Raw genomic sequence first — 18,846 nt, forward strand, 5'->3', positions numbered from 1 at the left:
GGGTATCGACGATTGTCGATCATCATCATCATGCCGTTCCAACAGCGTACCAAGAAGAATAACAATAACAATAAGAAAGATGGACGAAAAAGGACGTCCTCGGTTTCGACCACACAGGCTGGCCCTGTCGAGACCACGGAGCAATCCAAGCAATCACTAAAGAGTTCCGATCCCTCCCCCACCGAGTCGGCGAACAAGATGCCCAATGTCTTCGAATTCCTCGACGATAACGGCGAGTCGTCGTCAGAGTCGTCGGAGTCGGAAGAGGAAGGAACCCAAGCCCTCACCAAGATCCAATCGCCCAAACCCCGAACAAGTCCCGTGGCACATGGGGTATTGAAGTCGGGAGGAGGCCATAGTCCACCAAGTTCCTTTGGGTTCAAAAGTTCGAGCGACTCGCGCCAGTCATCGGATACTGCTGCGACCTCGACGTCAGAGAATCAGTTGCAGCTGGCGCGGAAGTCTACAGCCGCACAATCAAAGGCACTCAGAGGAAAGGCCAATGCCTCGTCGTCGTCCGGCAAGCGTCAATTGGAAATCACTCGGCCAGAGAGTTACTACACACAGGACATGCATCGATCACCACTGCCGCCGTCTCCACCCAGCAGCCCAGAAGACAGTCTTCACCGCGACGTGCTCACCAACAGGCGGAGCAGCACCCCCCAAGCACCATCGGGCTATGGACTCGTGGCGGCGCATCTCACCCAGCCCGCCCCGGAGGAGAAAGCGGGCTTTCCGCCGCTGTACCGACGCTTCGAGAACCTGAACCATCGCGTGTTGCTCCATCTGCAGGACGAGATCGCGCAGATGGAAGAGGATCTGCAAGCACTCGACGAGTACGACGAGCTCCATCGTTCCACCACCGCCGAGGAGGAAGGTACGAAGGTGATGCCGGCTTCTCGGCGAATGGATGTCAAGCACCAGGTGTACTCGTCCCTGCACTATCGACGCATGGACCTAATGTCTAATCTGATCCAAAAGACTGAGCAATACAGTGAGTTTTTCTCCATCTCACCAAATAAGAGGAAATCTACTTGGAAGACCAAATCCTAACGAAGTATATAGACAACGCCCTCAGCGCATACAGCAAAGTCGCACAAACCCTCCCCCGCGCTTCCGAAAACGATATCCACACCTACCGCGCCTGGATGAAAGAACACAACCCCGTCGCCGCATCCGAGACCAAGTTCCTGGACCACGACCTCGACCTCGTCTCGCTGACTCCGCGCCTGGCCGCTTCCGCCTCCGCGGCCCCAGTATACATGGCCATCATCATCGGCGCCGGCGCGATATTGCTCCCGCTGCTGGCATTCAGCATGATCGCCGAGTTCTCGGGCCGGCTCGTCGTCGTGACGGTCGTGGGCGGCGCGGCGGCTGCTATCGCGGCGAGTTACTCGGCTGGAATTGATACATTGGTTGATTCGAGGGATGGGTGGCGGTGTGCGACGCTGTATGTTTCTCGTCCTTTTCGATGCCCCTGGAAATAAGAAAAGGGACGAAACTAATCTTTTCTCGATAGATACTTTGGCTTCATGACTGTGGCAGCCATGTTTATCCCTTAAAGCTCTCTATTATCAAGGCGAGAAGAGATACAGCAAAAGCAGCAAACAAACCTTGGATGGATGATATGATACCACATGATATGATGGAACAAGCTTCAAGAAAGAGAAGGCGTTTGGCATAGGACACGGATGGGAACTGGCATTGATTGGATATGGCATTGGCGAGGGAGACGAGGTGTTTGGGGAGTTCTTTTGATTTTGTTGTTTTGTTTTGAGCTCATACCGAATACCACTTTGAATTGTTACCGATTAACCATGTGCGAGGAGACGCAAGATGATGGTGAAATATATTGATATTGAATTGCACTAAAGCAAGAAAGAGACCTTCTAAGTTTAGCTGTTTAAAAAATTCATAGTAGTAGACAGATAAGAAAGAAAAAAGGAAGACAACCTGCACCGCAGCGCAGCCATCCAGAAGAATTCGAGAGCAACCAGCCTGCCCACAGCCCCCTGTCTGAAGAGAGAAAAAAACCCTCGCTTCCGCGCCAATTGCTGTCACCGAAAAGACAAAGAACGCCAGATAAAAAGCCAGATAAAAAGGTAAGAAGATTCGTAGCAACACAATGGGTGAGAATAGAAGAAAAGGCGGAGAAGTTGAAATGCAGCACAAAACAAGAAAACACTCCTCTGCGTTTGAACTTTCTAAAACACGGACTTTTTTTTTGGCTGTCCAAACTCGGCGGCTCTCAATGAAAAGGTGCTGGCAACCAAGAGATAAGAAATTATGACGGAACAGGTGTGCCATTCTGCTTGCTGGCAGGCGTGACGCTGCGCTCGGGAGAGATGCTTTGTCCTATCGTTTGAGGCGTCGACGGGCTTTGCCGGGTTTGCTGAGCTGCCAGCTGTGCCTTGTTACGGTCCATCAACATGGCTTGCTCGGCGGCGCTGCGAGCATAGGTTGCGGCGGCAGCGGAGTTTGCGAAATTCTGTTGCTGGTATCGTTGCTGTGCTGGGTTGGCAGCACCTGCATTTGCATATGGCGTCCGTGCCTGTGGTGTGTTATATGATGGCGGCTTTTGGCTGTACGGCGCGGTTTGTCCAGAGCGCGGCGTGTAGGGCTGGGGAGAGGCTTGAGCGGATGGCTGGCCTTGTGGAGCGGAATAAGGAGTGTACCCGTTGGGACCGGGACGCTGGAACTGTGGGACATTGTTCGCCTGACTGTACTGAGGCGTCATCTGCGAGTACTGCTGGAGATGCCCTGGGCGCTGGGATGGAGTGTTTGTGCTTGGTGGACGACCTCCGCCGTAAGCCTGGGGGGTGTAGGCACCGGAAGAAGACTGGCGTGCGTGTTGGGGCGGTACTTGGAAGCCACCTTGCGATACTCGAGCATTGGGGACGTAAGCACGCTGATTATAGCCGCCATGAGGACCCTGGAAACTGCTGGACCGCACGCTGGATGGCGTGGAGGTACGATTCGCGGCGTTGGCCGCTGAGGCAGCCATCGCCGCAGCTCGTTCCTGTTGCAAAGTGTACTCGTCTTTGTCCATTGTGCCGCTGTAGGTCGGGGTTTCGATCAGAATCGTCTGGCTGATATTCAACTCTGCCAATTGATCGCCGTCCAATTTTGCAACAGCATACGGTGGCAGATTGCTAATAAGCACAGCCAGACTGGACTTCAGCGTATCGTAAATGGCCGATTCTGCGGTGGACGGGGAACGCGGAGTGCCAAAGTCTAGTTCGGGCAATTCTTTGGACTCGGTTTCCTGGTCACCGTCGGAAGGCAGACTGAGGTTGCGGACTTTCTGATAGGAACTCAATGTATCCAGCAATTCGCTAATATCCCCAAGCATTTCCTCAACATCTTTGGATTCGGGCTCCTCCTTGTTTTCCACATCGGTCTCCCCAACATTCTCAGAAAAGTCATCCGGATTGAAATTTGCGACCATTTCGTCCAGAGTGCTCTCGTCGAGTTCGCCAATGTTGCCAGGTTGTACCGTAGATTTTCCCTCATCTTTGGCATCTTCCATATACGGGAGTGAAAGCAGTGTGCGCAAGCGTTTGGAACCGCGCATACTCCACCAAACCATGTCCTTCAGATCGGCCTCGATAACCGCACCGGAGCTATCGAACGACGGGGCAAATGATGAATAAACCCCTTGTAACAAGGACGAGTCATCATCAGCCCAGAGCGTGAAATCCCCATGGCGTCTCGGAACAACGTCTCCATTACCGTGCTTTTCAAAGCGACTCCAACAAGACGGCGACGAAGTAACGCCACCATACTGTAGCCATTGCCCAGAGGGCAGTGAGGAGAGGCAGTAATTGTTGCGCTCACCCAAGAAGGACCGTGTGTCCAAGATGGCATCAAAGGGATCGATCCAGGAGCTTGACAAGCTTCGGCTGCGTCGTCTGCGTGGAGGATCCAACTGGGGCAGCCCTTGGCGGGGTGCAAACACATCGCCGAACGTTAATTCCGGTGACTTAGGGGCGGCTTCCAGATTGTAGGGAACCACTTTTGTGGACGTGATGCCACTAGGCAAGGCCGTTTCGCGCAGCGCTTCTTGAACCTCGACGAACGTTTCGGCCTCTGATTCAGACGAAACAAGTGGGACCTTGGTGGATTTTTGAAGACTCGAGAAAAGATGTCGTGGATTTGACGGGTTTCCAAAAAGCGTCAGAGCCTGCTTGTCTTCGCGAGCGCCCATGTTTGATACAGTGGACCACACCGGCGCCTCTGAATCGTCATCAGATGCCTCTGCTTTCACGTCGACTTGGCTGACGAACGACTGCCCGACCAAGGTATTCATGTGCTTTTTGAACGCAGCAATGCGGTTGACCACCTCCGTCAGAGGGGTCCCGTCGGGGTTAGTGCCATTTGCTTGGTGTTGGTTGCGCTCAATGACCGCGGTAGATGCCTTTTCGATGTCCGCCAAAAATTCTTGCAGGGTACTATAGCGGCTCGAGTTCACCCGGGATTGGATACTAGAAAGTTCTTGGTCGTTCGAGGTTTTGGCGCGCTTCGTCCGGGGCTTGCTCGTAGTTGCCGCAAAGGGACAGGAGAGTAGTTGAAGCTCGGTGTCATGTCTGTGAATTGTCAGCAAGAAAGGCGGCAAGGGCATCGAAGAGTAAAATTACTTGAGAAGAAGATCAACGAGGGTTCGTAATGTCTCGTGAAGATCTTGTTTGCCCTGGGGAACTGACTCTGGAGCCGATTTTTCGTCCTGACTCGGACGTTTTCTCTTGCCTGGAGTCGCGACCGCAGTAGAATCGGGAGGAGAGGGACGGTGTTCGCCGTTGGTGGCGGGCACCAAGACTGCGTCTCCACCTTCGTCGGCGCTCATGGTTGCGAAGGAGCGCCGGTGCAAAGACTGCTCTCTTCCACGAGATTGGAACAATTGAAGGGTGGAGATAGAGGTAGGGAGAATGCGACCGAGCGACGACCGACCAAGAACTAATCAGGGTATAAAGCGCCGGCTGGTCGGATGAGGGAGCGGTGGCAGACGGGGGTTCGATGCGAGGGCCAACGCGGGTGGAACGCAAAGGATGGAGGATCGCGAAGAGCGAGGGGATAACAGAGGGTCAATCTGCTACGCCACCGCTGGAAGAAGGGAGTATCCAGAAGATTGTCGCGCGGACGAGATCGAGGAATCAGAATCCAAGGGCAGCAGGCAAACACCCACGAGTCGAGGGTGAATGTTTTGCCTGAAGGGCGAGAAAGATACAGTTCTGCGTGAGAGACTCAGACTGCGCGATCCCCAAAGCGCAAACCCGTGACGATCGGTCACGTGACCACCGCGCGACTTGGGTGGTGAATAATGTCACGGGAGGAAAAAAAGTTGCCCTGCTTCGACCACTTCCCATCTCTTGACTACTGTTGGCTCCGCTCTGGGCCTGTGGCGCTGGAACTGCCTGATCCATGACAACCTTCATGGATGTTATCAGCCCGGAGCCCTGCCCGAAGCCTTTCGGAGATATCCTCTCTGAAACCGGCGCATTGGTTGAGCCGCTGTCGCTGGCGACAGGTACTTCAGACTGGACTAAATGGATGAATTGACACTAATGAATGCTTTTATTTTATTCTAGGCGCAACGTCGTGATGAGCCCAGGCCTTCCCTCTATGTGCGTGGTGGCTTGCACCCAAATACCCTACCAAGCATCCGACATCTGTGCCAGTCCGCCACCTTTGCTGGCCCATCCCAACAATTGCCTGCAACCATATCATATCAAGAGAAACAGATGGACTGGGAATCGCAATCAAACTTGTTGAGTCGCCTAGGGTCGAATCTGTCCTTGGAGAACGCTCGCGCAATTGTGCAACAAGCCGAAGCCTCGAAGCATGACACCTCTGTTGATGGGGCTGAAACACCACACGACGATGAAATACCCGCACAACCCAGGAGATCCAGGCGAATTGATTACATTGACCGGGCTCTGCGGAACACCGGACATCCACTAGGCGGAAGCATTCGACCAAAGCGGCTTTCGCATGACAAGAAAACGAACCAGGTTCCAAAGTTGGACCTCGATGATCCACAGGTGTCTTTGCAAACAATTCTTGCCGGCTACATTCAAAAAGTGGATCCATTGATGGCCCGTGGCCCCGACACCGACACCGCCGATGACCTGAATGCCGCGCTACAGGAAGTCTTTGGGGAAGCGCCCTACGAACATCTTAGGTCCATGGGTTATGGCGCCTCCGATGTGGTGTCTTGGGCCTGGATCCTAAAGAGTCGGGACCCTCACGAGGCGACTTGGCGACTATTTACCTTGGAGGCGGATCGCAGAAGCAGAACAGACACTGATGCGCCTGCGATTCCTTCTTTTATTCCACTTTTTCTCTTGAAGGGGAAGTACCTGGAGCGCCAAACGTTTCGTTTGCTCCTGATTTATTCTCTCCATCTCATGAGTGGACTACAGCTTCCAGTTTTGCAGAGGCAAGTGACCAACCTCGACAAAGCCTCGCTCCCAGATACCTTCCGTCCGAAGATTGACCCAGTGGCCTTCATGGATTTGGCCATTAGTCTGATGTTTCACGCTCGGCAAGTGTGGCCAGAGGCGCTTGTCACCATTGCCCGGGCATCTGTCCTTGTCTTAACATCTTCGAACCAAGCAGCACAATACACCGATGCTGGAAGATGCGACAGGTTCAATTTTATACTTGGGCTGCTGGCAAAACCTATCAAAAAAGGCCCTTTTCGATTCTTTTCGATTCAGCAACAAGCGCAATTCGAGATTCTCAAGGCCATGGCTACACACGAACCGGTCGTACCAGTAATACGACAAGGCTACCGAGCTCTCATTGCAGTTCAGCTGACCCACAAGAAGACAGTGGAGGAACGCCAGTCTGCCGAGCTCAAGGCTCCCTCGTGGCCACCCTGGAAGGAGGAGAAGCTGGGAATCGATTCACAACGGGGAAACGATGGACGGTTCAGCCGTGCGATGCTCGTCATCGCGCAGATGAGAGAAGCAGGCTACCGCCCTGGTCACTTGGAAAATATATCCGCAGTCTTGGCCGGTTGGGATACAGATGGCAGCCCGACCGTGCAAACTCGATCCTTGATGCGACCCCCAACGCGGAGCTTACATCGCGCCATTGAAAAGGATCCGCAGCATCCGTGGATTTGGATGGCACGAATCCGCGCCACAAGGACTGTGCGCGAAGCGTGGGCTTGCTTTTTGACTTATCAAGATAACGGCTTTCCTCCTAGCGAGGACGTTTACGCTGCCATGGCTGAAAAGTTGATCTATCGGAGAAAGACCATTGAACGGAAATTTGACGACACTGCTCATGCCTTACCGGGAGATGGTCGCGAGGTTTATCCAGAACCAGCTTCTGCGCGTGACATTATCTATATCCGTACGGAGCCACCCACACTGGATGAGCTTCTTGAGGATATGCTTTCAAAGGGCCTTCGTCCTGCTAGGAAATTTTTGGCTCTTCTATTGAGCACGGCTCCCAGTTTCCACTCGGGATTACATTACCTGAACTGTAGCTCGATTGGCCAGTCACAGAAGGAGGCGTTGACAACGGTATGGAGGAAACCATCCCAATACAAAGTGCAGGACCTCCGCTCTTTCCAAGAAATTCCGGACTATCTTTTCGGGGCGTTCATCGGCTTCCTCTGCCGGCATACGCCTTTCGGTGATGTTAATTCGCCATATCGGGCTTCTTCCATTGGCGACCTTTTCCCAATACTTTTTCCCGATTTCCGATTGTCCCATTCGACTCAGACCCTTTTCGACTACAACGACCGTCATCTCCCACACGCCTTGCCTCATGCGATCGAGTTGACCAAGTTGCGAGACCACGCGTGCACGCCAGCCTGGTTGCATATACTCACCGCGCTGTCCCGCAAGCGCACCCACCGACCGCGTCGGAAGATCAAACGCAATGCCCAGTGGATTCTCGCCTGGCATGAGGCACTCGAGGTTGTGGAGTTGATGCAGAGGTATTCAGCACAACCTGATACCGAGGCGCTGCAATCTATGTGCGTGGTGTTTACCAAGGCTGTCGCAGCAGGTCTCAATTCCCCTCATGATGCCAAGCAGGGGTTGAGGATTGTCCGCAGAACCCTACCTCCACGGGCCAGTGCTGACTTCGACGACATGGTTCAGACTGGCCTTCAGGCTTTGAAGGACCGTTTCGACCACCTGGTTACCTCATCTCCCAAATCTCCCGAGGCGGCGGAGCAGAGTATTTTCACGGCGGAGCGCACTCAATCGCCGCTGACCGTGCCGCCCATTCTACAGGTCCCCACGCCAGCTGCGCTACATGCCTTTGTTCGGGCTCTAGGGACTGCGGGGGACGATGATGGCCTGTTGAATCTGTTGCTGTGGATGAGTCGGTCAGCAGATGTTCTCAACGAAACCAGCGACGCCTACATGAATGGAGACATCAAGATGCACCGCATCCTTGTGGCAATCCGGGCGTTCCTGGAAAAAGAAGAAGATCGGGTAGAGTCGGCCTCGGCCTCGGCCGTGCAAGAAGCATTCGACATCATCAGCCGGACGCCGGACTGGACGTGGCCGAGTGATTGGGAAGTGCAGGAATACCGGACCCCGTTGGATTGTATATAGTAATTGTGTGTCTGAGTAGCAGCTAGCATGTACATAATTATACCCTATGTTTTATTTTCATTTTCGGCCACCGTCGGCTTTCCGAGTCCATTCTTTCCCCACACCCCGAGCTCCCCAGGCCGGCCGAACTTCAATTCTTCACCTACGTACCCACTCACATTATCACTGACACAATGGCAACGACATTGTCACCTCGACTTGTCTGCCTCTCCTCCGTCCGTCACCTCTCCCGCCCGGCAGCGGTCACCTCGCGGGTGTTCATCTCGCGCTTCAGCACGAACCCCGATGACGACATCATCAAAACCCAGCATATCCCAGCCCCGGGCTCAGGGCATGTGCGCGTGCTGCAGCTAAACCGGCCCAAGGCCCGCAATGCGATTTCGCGTCAGCTGCTCGACGCCCTCTCGAAGCAGGTGAACGCGATCGCCGCAGAAGGGGGCAATGGGCCGACCAGGGCTCTGGTGGTGGCCAGCAATGTGGACGCCGCGTTCTGCGCCGGGGCCGACCTGAAGGAGCGCGCGCATATGACCCACGCAGAGTGCGAATTCCCTTCACCCTCGAATTGAGAGACCACCAGTGTTTTCGTTGACTCACCCACATTTGCCCTCCATTTACAGGACCGAAGCATTCCTCGAGAAACTCCGCGCCACGTTTAGCGACCTCGCCGCTCTCCAGGTGCCCACAATCTCCGCCATATCCTCAATGGCCCTGGGCGGCGGCCTAGAGCTAGCGCTATGCACGCACCTCCGCGTCTTCGGCTCCTCCTGCACCGTCGGGCTCCCCGAAACCCGACTGGCCATTATCCCCGGTGCAGGAGGCACCTACCGGCTTCCCTCGCTGATCGGGGTCAACCGGGCACGCGATATGATCCTCACAGGCCGACGGGTGTCCGGACCGGAGTCGTACTTTATGGGTCTCTGTGACCGGCTCGTGGAGGTGTTGCCGGAGGAGGGGGCTAAGGAGGGCGTCGCGCGCGAAAAGGTGCTGCGCGAGAGCATCAAGTTGGCTCAGGATATTTGTGAGGGTGGGCCCATTGCTATCAAGCAGGCGCTTATGGCGGTGCAAGGGTTCATGCTCGGCGAGGTTTCGGAGAATAGGGCTTATGAGGGCGTGATTCAGACTGAGGACCGCTATGAGGCGCTGCGAGCTTTTGCTGAGAAGAGAAAGCCTGCGTTCCGGGGAAAATAGACTGGTGGCCTGCCGCTGGAGATAAACTACTGTTATCTGTTTCTCCTGTCCGGAGTTCAGTATTTGCAGCTTGAGAGATCGGATGATCTCGCGGCCTCGATGTGAGCGTTTGAGGTGCCGACCAGAACGTTGCTGTAGTGAAGGTTACTCTGGGCAAGCCCTTGTTCAAAGTCGGCCATACCCTAAAACATAGTGTACTATTCGTAATATCTATCCTTGCCAGTATACTGAACGCCGCTCAATTGACCAAGGCTTGCGCCGCTATAATTCGGGGCCTCAACATCGTAATCACTGGAATTCAACCAACCAAGGAATGAAGAGTCAATAGATCACGCGATAGGCAGAAAGGGTAAACCTTGGGACCGTAGAACAGTCAATACCACAATCAGCCAAAGGGCGTGATCACCCGTGGCTCTCATCCAGACTATTGAAAAGGGAATCAATAGACCATGCCCTAATCGGACCGCGCAGAAGTGATAGGCAGGCAGAAGCAAGACACTAGAAGTATCACCCATGGATTGAGATAAACTATGCTGAAGGTGACCTGATCGGGTGACAGCGATCTGGGTCCTCGATCGCCTGAGTAGATCCATAGATCGCTCCACCCGGGGTACCTGGACCCTGGCAGATGGTGGAAGCATTAGGGCAACGCAATAGGGCAAGTCGATGCGCTCCGTTCACTATCCATACATACATGGTTGCCTCCTTTACTTCCGACACAGCCACCCCAGCCACGATCCGATCAGGCGTTTCGGGACTCTACATCTCCACATCTTCGTCAGCCGACATGATCACTTTCTTCACGGGTGCTGCACTAGTCCCGCGGGTGATCGCCTCTAGCTCCTTTTCATCCCCGGCTGTGCACTTCTGCCTACAACAATATTCGAAATCGGGTTTACCTCATGCTCTCACGAATCAATTCCCGAACCCTGATCTGAATCCGCTAGTCCTAGTAGGCTATGGTCGTCGATCTTCCACTCTCAGGCCGCTTCCTAGAATAGGCCCTTATTCTACAATACGTGTGCGAGACCTCGCGATTAGGCAATCAACTCTCCCACCAATACTGATTCCCACTCCTCTAAGAGCCCCTTGATAAATTCCTGCTCGTAAAAAGCGTCATTATAGTGACAAGAGAGATACATCTGGCCCTCTCGTGTCCATAAATAGGTTTGCAAAATTCGGTTGATCATGTGGGCACCAAGCCACCAGTCTTCGATCTCCACTGTGCCGGAGGGACCAGCATGCACTGTCGGCAAATAGTCGTCGATGACACTAAGTGAGCTGAGCTCGGGGTGCGCAGCACCTGGTGCTTGGATTGCTAGTTCCAGTGGGGTCGCCAGCAAAGCACCGATGCTCTGTACGTAATAAGGCATCATTTCAAACACTGGTTGTAGATCGCGCTGGTAACGGGCTGCCAAAGCCGCAGCTATGGCATTGTAATCCTTGTTGACACTGAAATCAAGGCTAAAGGGCCGCCCTGTATGGTACAGGCCAGACGCTCCCTGAGATCCACTCCAGGGCACTGGAACCCGATCGCGGACATTATGTGTGTTGAAGCAGATCAAGCGACCATCCACGGGAGCGAGATGTCGTCGCACAGTGACAAAAAGAGCAGCTTGGACGGCTGTCGTGACCGTTAGGCCGCGATGAGTCGCTGACTGAGATCTTTGGAAAGACGAACACTCACGCGGCGCGAATTTCCAGGTGAAGTGTTTGGAAGAGTCCTGCTGATAGAGGCTGGTGCTGGGCCAGTGGCCAGAACGGGGAGCTCAGCCTTGGTAGCCCGTTTCTTGTCGTCGTTAATGTCTAGGGACACGCCCGTGGCTTCATCCAAGCTTGGAGGCATGCGTGCCACTTCAGAGCCATTGAATTCCAGGGTGGATTGAGAACTTTGGACAAGTAATGTCAAGAAGTCCTGCTGTAATAGAATCAGGCCCTTCCCATCGGTGCGCCAGTGGGGTGTACGGAACAATAACTCCCTTGACTGTGGCAGATAGGAAGGAACCGTATAGATCAATCGAGAGCCTGCCTGGTCAGGAAGCGCTGCGATCTGCGGATGTTGGTGTCGTAATGACTTCCAAGCCTGGCGCAATTCCATCACAGCGGGTGCATTTTGAAGCCGAATAGCACTGGATATCAGGTATTGTTTTCCTTCTGGTAAGGTGCACCGATTGCGGCAATGCCACGATAAAAGAGCTCCAGACTGTCGAATGGACGTTCAAACTGGCCGGACTTGACCTGATGCAATGACATGTTGTCGAAGAATAGAGGCAGAGATCAAGAGTTGCAATATGGTAAAGGGCCCTCGCGTTTAAAGCGAAATCACTTGGCCCCTTTTAAGACGTCCGTTAAGGCGGGCAGTTTAGGTGGGCACCGCATTGCCAATCAAGTGAAGCACCATCACACAGTCATGCAAGCTATTGTCCCATTGGATTCGGAGCATTCTAGCACCATGCCACTGCCTCTTGTAAGTATAGGAGTATGGCAACGAATAGCGATATTGAAGCCCAAATGGATTCCGTAATCCTACCATAGGCCTAGTTACACCAGTTAGGATCACATTCTAGTACGAGTTCTGGGTGATCTCCCAAACGTAACTTCATGCCTTGGACGGCCACGTGAGTCTATTGAGCTTATTGAGAGAGCTACCTTTTGACGAGGCGGGGAAATTAAGCATCGCCGCCTACCACGGTTCGTTCATCCACGCGAGTATAGAGGTAAAAGTGATTTTGTATGATATTCCAATCTGGGTTCTAGATTCCATAGTTGATCTGTTGTTTCTCTTCTCGTTCCCGATTTCAGCCCTAGTCGTTGCCTTGTCCGTCCCCCGTCGCTGCCTGCTCGTCCCTGAAACGGTCCCCTGGTCGCACTACTGACTCACCCCCACAAGTCACGGCCCGGGCGATCCATCCACTGCCCCAAGTCATCTGCTCCGGTCAGGGGAACACGCCCGTCCACTTATAAACCGTCTCTCGTCCCTCCAACCACAGCCAGCCACATCATTCCCTTCTTCCCATAATGGCTGGGGCATAATCGTTTCTTCATGCCTGACTCGCCCGCCGTCAAGCCTTTTGGCTTGACCCAGATCTACCTCCCCCGCGGCGACCCTCAGGTCGATATCGTCTTCGTCCACGGCCTCAACGGGAATCCTCACGACTCCTGGACGAGCCACAAGCAGACGGGCTGCTTCTGGCCCCTCGATCTTCTCCCAGACATCCTCGCCCCCGTGCGCCCGCGCATCCTCACATATGGCTACAACGCGAACGTCACGGCTTTTACGGATGGCGCGTCGCGTGATACGATCGTCAGTCATGCAGAGACGTTGGCTTCCTCCTTGGCCGCCAACCGAAGTGTAAGTGGTCGAGATCGCTATCTCATCCTTTGATCTCAACTAGGTTGGGTCTCAGCATCAGATGGAACCCTCGAGCTGACCTAGTCTCTAGTTGCGCAACTGCACCGAGCGTCCTATCATCTTCGTCTGCCACTCGTTAGGTGGATTGGTCGTCAAGCGCGCCCTGATCTACAGCTTCAACCTCCGAAGCGTCAGAACGGAGCACCTACGGTCTATCTACGTCTCCACCTTCGGCATCCTCTTCCTCGGTACCCCACACAATGGATCCGATATCGCCAAATGGGGCCTCCTGCTGCACAACATCTGCAGCGCTGTCCTGCCCAAGAAGTTTATGGAATCATCGCCCCAGCTAGTTCAGGCGCTGCGCACCAACAACGAGACTCTCCAACACATCAACAGTCTCTTTGCCGACCTCATGCCTCGCTTCCATATCTATTTCTTCCACGAAACACGCTCAACGGATGTGCGTGGTACACGGGAGGTGATTGTGGATGAAGCGTCAGCGGCGCCCTACGTCGAAGGCGTGGAGCGCATGGGCATCGAGGCTGATCACAGCCACATGTGCAAATTTGAGGATGAGAATGCGCCGGGCTATGAGGCTGTGGCGGAAGCTCTGATGCGCTACTCTCGTCAGGCTCCCACTGTGGTTGCTGATCGCTGGGTGGAAGAGAAGAAGACGCGGGCTCTGGAGCACGCGGCTACAGCTAGGGAAATATTTCCAGGTAAGTGAGGACTTGAGAGGTTCATGATATCTATCTTCTCTTCCCTCCTGAGCCATCAGAGCACCTCCTACCTTACCCGGTAGGCAATTACTAGTGCCGTGCTGACGGTTACAGAAAGAACAGATGACCCATTGAGGCAGAGCATGCCTGATTTGAGGTCGCCAGTCGGTAGGGATTCCCACCTTCTCCCTGCGCCAGAAGAGTCCGTTACCTTGAGGGATTACGAGATCGAGGAGCCTCCTGCTTGATGTTGATGCCTTTTTTTTTATTTGCTGGCCAGCATTTGTTTTTTGACGTCGTCGTTTCCAATTCCTTACCGTGGCCATGGTACTTCATGAACTTACGATGGCCTTGACTCATGCCCGTTGAATATGCTATCCAAGTGTCTATGCTTTTATTTCCTCAAATTCTGCTAGCCTGCTTGTCCTGTGTCTTCTTCGTTTTGTTGGAGACGATGGCTCTTTCTGAAATACCTTCTATAGGAGAGGGGAGGCTGGACTTCTGGTCAGGCCGGCGGACGGTCAAGACGGTCATTGGCTGTCTGTTTACTAGCCAACGGGTACCCGATTGACCCATATGGTTCAGCCTCCCCTCACTCCCATAAAGGTACGAGACTGAGTTGATTGCTTCACTTCTTTGTATCTAGTTTGCTATGCTGGTGGGAAGGCTCCTATCTCGTGTCCTCCAATTTAGCTTATATCTTTATCCTGCCCAAACCATTCCCAGTCAGTCGCTGACTTATTCCCTAGGTGACTCCGTTGCCACTTTGCCGCCTCCCCCGGCTAGTGAAGGTCATCATTCCCCAGGTCAAGACACGGACAATGATGATGCCCGCTCTTTCCCCACGATTCCTCACGAGGAACCGTCCCTGTTCATCGTGCCCCCCGGCTTTCATCCCAACGCGACTTTTTTCGGCATGAAGAAAGAACTGGACGTGCTTCACCAGCGCTTGTTTCTGGCCAAGTCGCGGGAAAAACGGACCAAAGCGGTTTTGATCTCCGGTGTCCCGGGCTCTGGCAAGACGCATCTAGCACGAGAGTACGTCTTCAATCAGCGACATTGCTTTCCAGGAGGAATCTTCTGGATAGACTCCAAAACCCGCGAGTCGGCGTACAAGTGTTTCTGGGATATTGCACAGGTCGCCATGCTTATCGATCCCGAGGAAGCCCGAGACCCTGGGTACAGAGCGTCCAAGACCTATGTGAATGCCGTACGCAGCTGGCTCCAGACACGCGAGCATTGGCTTTTGGTCTTTGATGGACTCACCTTTGATGTTGATGACGATCTCAATGACTTCAAACAGCTCTTGCCGTGGAAGGAAAAATGCAGCATCATTTACACATCGGTCGACCCGACGCTGCGAAAGAAGCAGCGCCTCTTTGAGCCATATTGCCTACAGATCTCCAAGTTGAAGGTTGAAGATGCCTGCCATCTTCTCTTTAAGGATCTTGGAATCAAGCGGCCGACCGCCGAGCAAGAGTCCAAAGCTAAAGATTTGGTCAATCACTACGAGTGTCTACCACTAGCCATCCATGCCATCGGACATCGTCTGAATGCGACGGGTAAGCCGATCGAGAAGTTCCGTATCAAATCTCAAGTGACCGACAAGAAGCTTGCCGAGCCGTTCCTGAGCATTATGAATGATCTATATCGGCTGCAGTTCAATCAAGCCTTGAATTTGATTAATCTGCTCTCATTTCTCGGCCACCAGGTACCCGTTGGAATGCTCAATTTCGGTCGACCCGCAATGGCAACTTCTAACGTGGACATCTTGACTAAAGCTCAGACCGGCGAGGAAGCTGATCTCGACACCACGTTGGGAACTCTTATTCATTATGGGCTGGTCGAGCGGACTACGGATCCGGACCCGTTCTCCTCGCAAGCCACATCCACACATCAATCGATACGGTACTCAGGTACGGAGTACTCAAACGGAGATACTTCGAATGGTGACGATACAGCCAAACCCACCGTTCCGGATCAAGCGGAATCTTTCACCGAGAGCAGCCAAGAGGGTTTTTTCTCCATCTACAGAGGTGATTCGGCGGTGGACGTCGTCAAGATTCACAGCGTGGTACAGGGGTTTTGCCGAGATGAGCTCCGAATCAAGGACGAGGAGTATAAAGGAGGTACGAACAGGAATGATCCTGGCTTCTACGATTCGTGGTTGATTGTTACTACCCGTTTCCTGTGCAAATCCTACGAAGGCGCCAAGGAAAAGATGGCTCATTACCACGACTGCGGACTTGTGCGAGACTATCGCGAGTACGAAACTCACGCCTCTCGCCTGGCTGAGCTATTCCCCAAGAAGTCACCTGGGGCCTCGTACTTGCCGGTCCTTCGCGAGGCGCGGGAGAATCTGCGCCAACTTGTGAAGACCATCAGCAACGAGATCGATGTCAACTCTCCCAGTTCCTCACAGCAGGCCATCAGGAACCAAAGGTCAGTCTTTGACCGGTCGAGCAGCTCTTCATCGTCGATCCCCGACTCCTCGTCAGCTGACGAAGGGCTGTTGTCACGCAAATCGACCTTCAACTGGAATGAACTGGGTTCACCTCGTGCGGAGTCTCCAGAGGAGATGACGGTGCCGCCTCCACGATTTAGACTGGAGCTGTTCCCGCCGCATATCTTCAGGCAGGCAGGTTATGAATCAGAAGAGGGGTACGAAACGGATCAAGAGACCAAACCGCCGCCTAAAATGTCTCCCTCTCTTTCACAAACCAGCCAGTCCACCGAACGGGGCAAACCCTCTCCGTCATCTTCGAGTCCTCCAGTTCCATTGGAAGAAAGTGACTGGAAAACGATTAAACGGTATGAGAGGGCTAGGAGTTTCAAGGAAAGACAACAAGAAAGGCAGCAGGAAAAAAAACAGGAAAGAAAGCAGGAAAGACAGCCGAGGAGACGAGCCAGAGATCCCCGACGACCTCGAGGCACCAAACTTGTGACACCGCTGGTCAAAGTATCTTCTGTCCATGGACGAGGATCATCAAGTCGCACACCGGCTCTCAGCGAAAATGGGGGTAACTCTGCAGTCTTAGCTTCGGCAGCGGAGCAGGCACTAGATGCGGTTCGTCGCCGGTTGAGCAGCTCACAGCTGACTCCCGATACCCCGGGATCAAGCGCGACCCCCAGACCTGCACAGAAAGAGAACACACCCACTTATGCAACTGTGGCCGCTCGGCGTATGTTGGAAGCTGACCTACTGGTACGACGACCGGCATCAGTGCCTGCTGCGCATGGGTTGCAGCCGCCGCCCGGTTTACAGATGCAACCATCCGCAGAGTCTCTGGATAGCCATACATTTGCATCTCCGCTGGCCCACGAGGTGACCTCTTACGAGTTGGAGGGCCATGATGGGGCGATGGACCGATCGACCTACAGCGAGCCAGGCTATTACGACCTCCACAACTACCCCCTGGCCGGTTTGGATTTGCACACTGCACCGGGATCAAGACTGCATTCCCGCCGTGGATCGCTCGCGCCCAATGAGGCTATTCGAGATTTGTCCGTCAGCGTACCATCTCTTCTTCCATATCCACCACCACTTCCATACGAAGAGAATATTGCTGTCACTATGCCGGTTCACAGGAGGCAATTTCAACAAGTCCCCATACCCCGTGCCTCTTCTGCGACGACTATCGCACCTATCACGCACCCTTCCGCTATCATGCCTGGCGCAACACCTCTCTCCTCCACTTCTTCCAACCCTGTCAACAATATGCCAGAACGACCTGCGCCCGAGCCACTCACCCGAGCTGGCTCTGGATACTCACACCAGTCCTGGGCGACTGAGCCAGTCAGATACCCACCTCGCTTCTCACCGCAGCCGTCATCCTTTGGGGTCTCCAGCGACACAACCCCCCCTACTGCCTCCTCGGCGCCCCAGAACCAACTCCTCTCCGGAGCCGGCGGCTGGACCGCCGACTACCCCCTCGTAGGAGGGAGCGCCTTACAATCAGACGTCATCCTACCCACCCACCAACCCCCACCAATCCCCCGACTGGGTTCAGTGGACGAGCGACTGAAGAGCGTTGACCTGGACTTGAACCCGGATATGGAACCCGCGCAGCTGCTGCAGTTCGGCGGACACCGCGTCGACGTCCGTGATGCGCGCCAGAGACTATTGGAACAAGGTCGTCTTCAGACTCCGCGCCATTTCCCCACTTATCGACTCTATCATCCCAACCTGTCGGGTCCTCTGGTCCAGAGTGGTGGACATCTTTATGCACCTGCACCTGCGCCGGAGGAGTTTGGTAGGCGTGCTCGCAGTGGCAGTTCTCCTCCGCTTCCAGATTATCAAGGTCTGGGGCTGCGCTTCTAGGATTCGTCTTTCGTCCCTTCTTCCTATTTTTTTCTCGCATTTTTTTCTTCTTGTTTATGCCCCTTGGGTATGCACCTGCGACTATACCCCTCTCTCTATTTCTCTTTAATGTTTACGACTGGTTGCCACTTTTGTGTTTGCATTTGCATTTGCATTTGCGCTTTTGCCTTGCCGTGCCATACGTTGCTTTGCTCTGAAATTTGCATGAAAATGATCATGGAGTTGCTTTCATCCCACGCGAAACCCGCTGTGGATTCTCACATTTAGATAGAAGTGCCCAGAGAAGAAAGAAGTATGTTGCTAAAGATAAGATTCATGTTGTGTGAAGCGGAGCTCGTTCGAAATGTTTTACAGCCAGGTCCGGAAAGGGTCCGGAACGTCATGTTGTGGAGCGGTGCTTGAGCTAGGAGTTTTATAGTGAGGTATATCGATGGGGTCGGATGGGATGCGGATGGAGCCCGGGTTGGTATGTTGCATTAGGACATGATCGGTTGGGCAGTATTACGATCACGGTGAAGTATTTTGATGGAACTTAGGTTTCCCTTATATGCATGGGCGGTACATTGCATTGCATTGAAGATCATTCTGGCGTTGCAGATCTGTTTCTTTCTTATTGTTTGGTTGACCTATACTCCTGTTTTTTTGTTCTCTCTTGTAGTTCTTTTCAATTGTTCGACGAATACG

At 53.7% G+C, this 18,846-nt stretch overlaps 6 protein-coding genes across 6 annotated transcripts; 4 read left to right on the forward strand and 2 right to left on the reverse strand.

Moving 5' to 3' along the window:
• Nucleotides 1-30: 30 nt before the first annotated feature.
• On the forward strand, nt 31-1,562 carry PFLUO_LOCUS6745 (uncharacterized protein; the record flags this gene model as incomplete). The annotated part of the gene is made up of 3 exons (XM_073784317.1): nt 31-994; nt 1,066-1,450; nt 1,520-1,562. 3 exons carry the CDS (start codon nt 31-33, stop codon nt 1,560-1,562), a joined length of 1,392 nt encoding a protein of 463 aa, XP_073640785.1.
• Nucleotides 1,563-2,284: 722 nt separating this feature from the next.
• On the reverse strand, nt 2,285-4,843 carry PFLUO_LOCUS6746 (uncharacterized protein; the record flags this gene model as incomplete). The annotated part of the gene is made up of 2 exons (XM_073784318.1): nt 2,285-4,586; nt 4,638-4,843. The coding sequence occupies 2 exons, from the start codon at nt 4,841-4,843 to the stop codon at nt 2,285-2,287; spliced, it is 2,508 nt and encodes an 835-aa protein (XP_073640786.1).
• A 587-nt stretch (nt 4,844-5,430) lies between these two features.
• PFLUO_LOCUS6747 (uncharacterized protein) lies at nt 5,431-8,579 on the forward strand (the record flags this gene model as incomplete). Its single annotated transcript, XM_073784319.1, has 2 exons — nt 5,431-5,524; nt 5,779-8,579. The coding sequence occupies 2 exons, from the start codon at nt 5,431-5,433 to the stop codon at nt 8,577-8,579; spliced, it is 2,895 nt and encodes a 964-aa protein (XP_073640787.1).
• Nucleotides 8,580-8,752: 173 nt separating this feature from the next.
• PFLUO_LOCUS6748 (uncharacterized protein) lies at nt 8,753-9,767 on the forward strand (the record flags this gene model as incomplete). Its single annotated transcript, XM_073784320.1, has 2 exons — nt 8,753-9,117; nt 9,197-9,767. The coding sequence occupies 2 exons, from the start codon at nt 8,753-8,755 to the stop codon at nt 9,765-9,767; spliced, it is 936 nt and encodes a 311-aa protein (XP_073640788.1).
• A 1,037-nt stretch (nt 9,768-10,804) lies between these two features.
• PFLUO_LOCUS6749 (uncharacterized protein) lies at nt 10,805-11,865 on the reverse strand (the record flags this gene model as incomplete). The annotated part of the gene is made up of 2 exons (XM_073784322.1): nt 10,805-11,391; nt 11,427-11,865. 2 exons carry the CDS (start codon nt 11,863-11,865, stop codon nt 10,805-10,807), a joined length of 1,026 nt encoding a protein of 341 aa, XP_073640789.1.
• A 945-nt stretch (nt 11,866-12,810) lies between these two features.
• Nucleotides 12,811-18,162, forward strand: PFLUO_LOCUS6750 (uncharacterized protein; the record flags this gene model as incomplete). Its single annotated transcript, XM_073784323.1, has 3 exons — nt 12,811-13,119; nt 13,211-13,841; nt 14,591-18,162. 3 exons carry the CDS (start codon nt 12,811-12,813, stop codon nt 18,160-18,162), a joined length of 4,512 nt encoding a protein of 1,503 aa, XP_073640790.1.
• Nucleotides 18,163-18,846: the final 684 nt, after the last annotated feature.

This window comes from Penicillium psychrofluorescens (genome assembly GCF_964197705.1).
Source record: "Penicillium psychrofluorescens genome assembly, chromosome: 4".
In the NCBI taxonomy this organism is placed as follows: Eukaryota; Fungi; Ascomycota; class Eurotiomycetes; order Eurotiales; family Aspergillaceae; genus Penicillium; species Penicillium psychrofluorescens.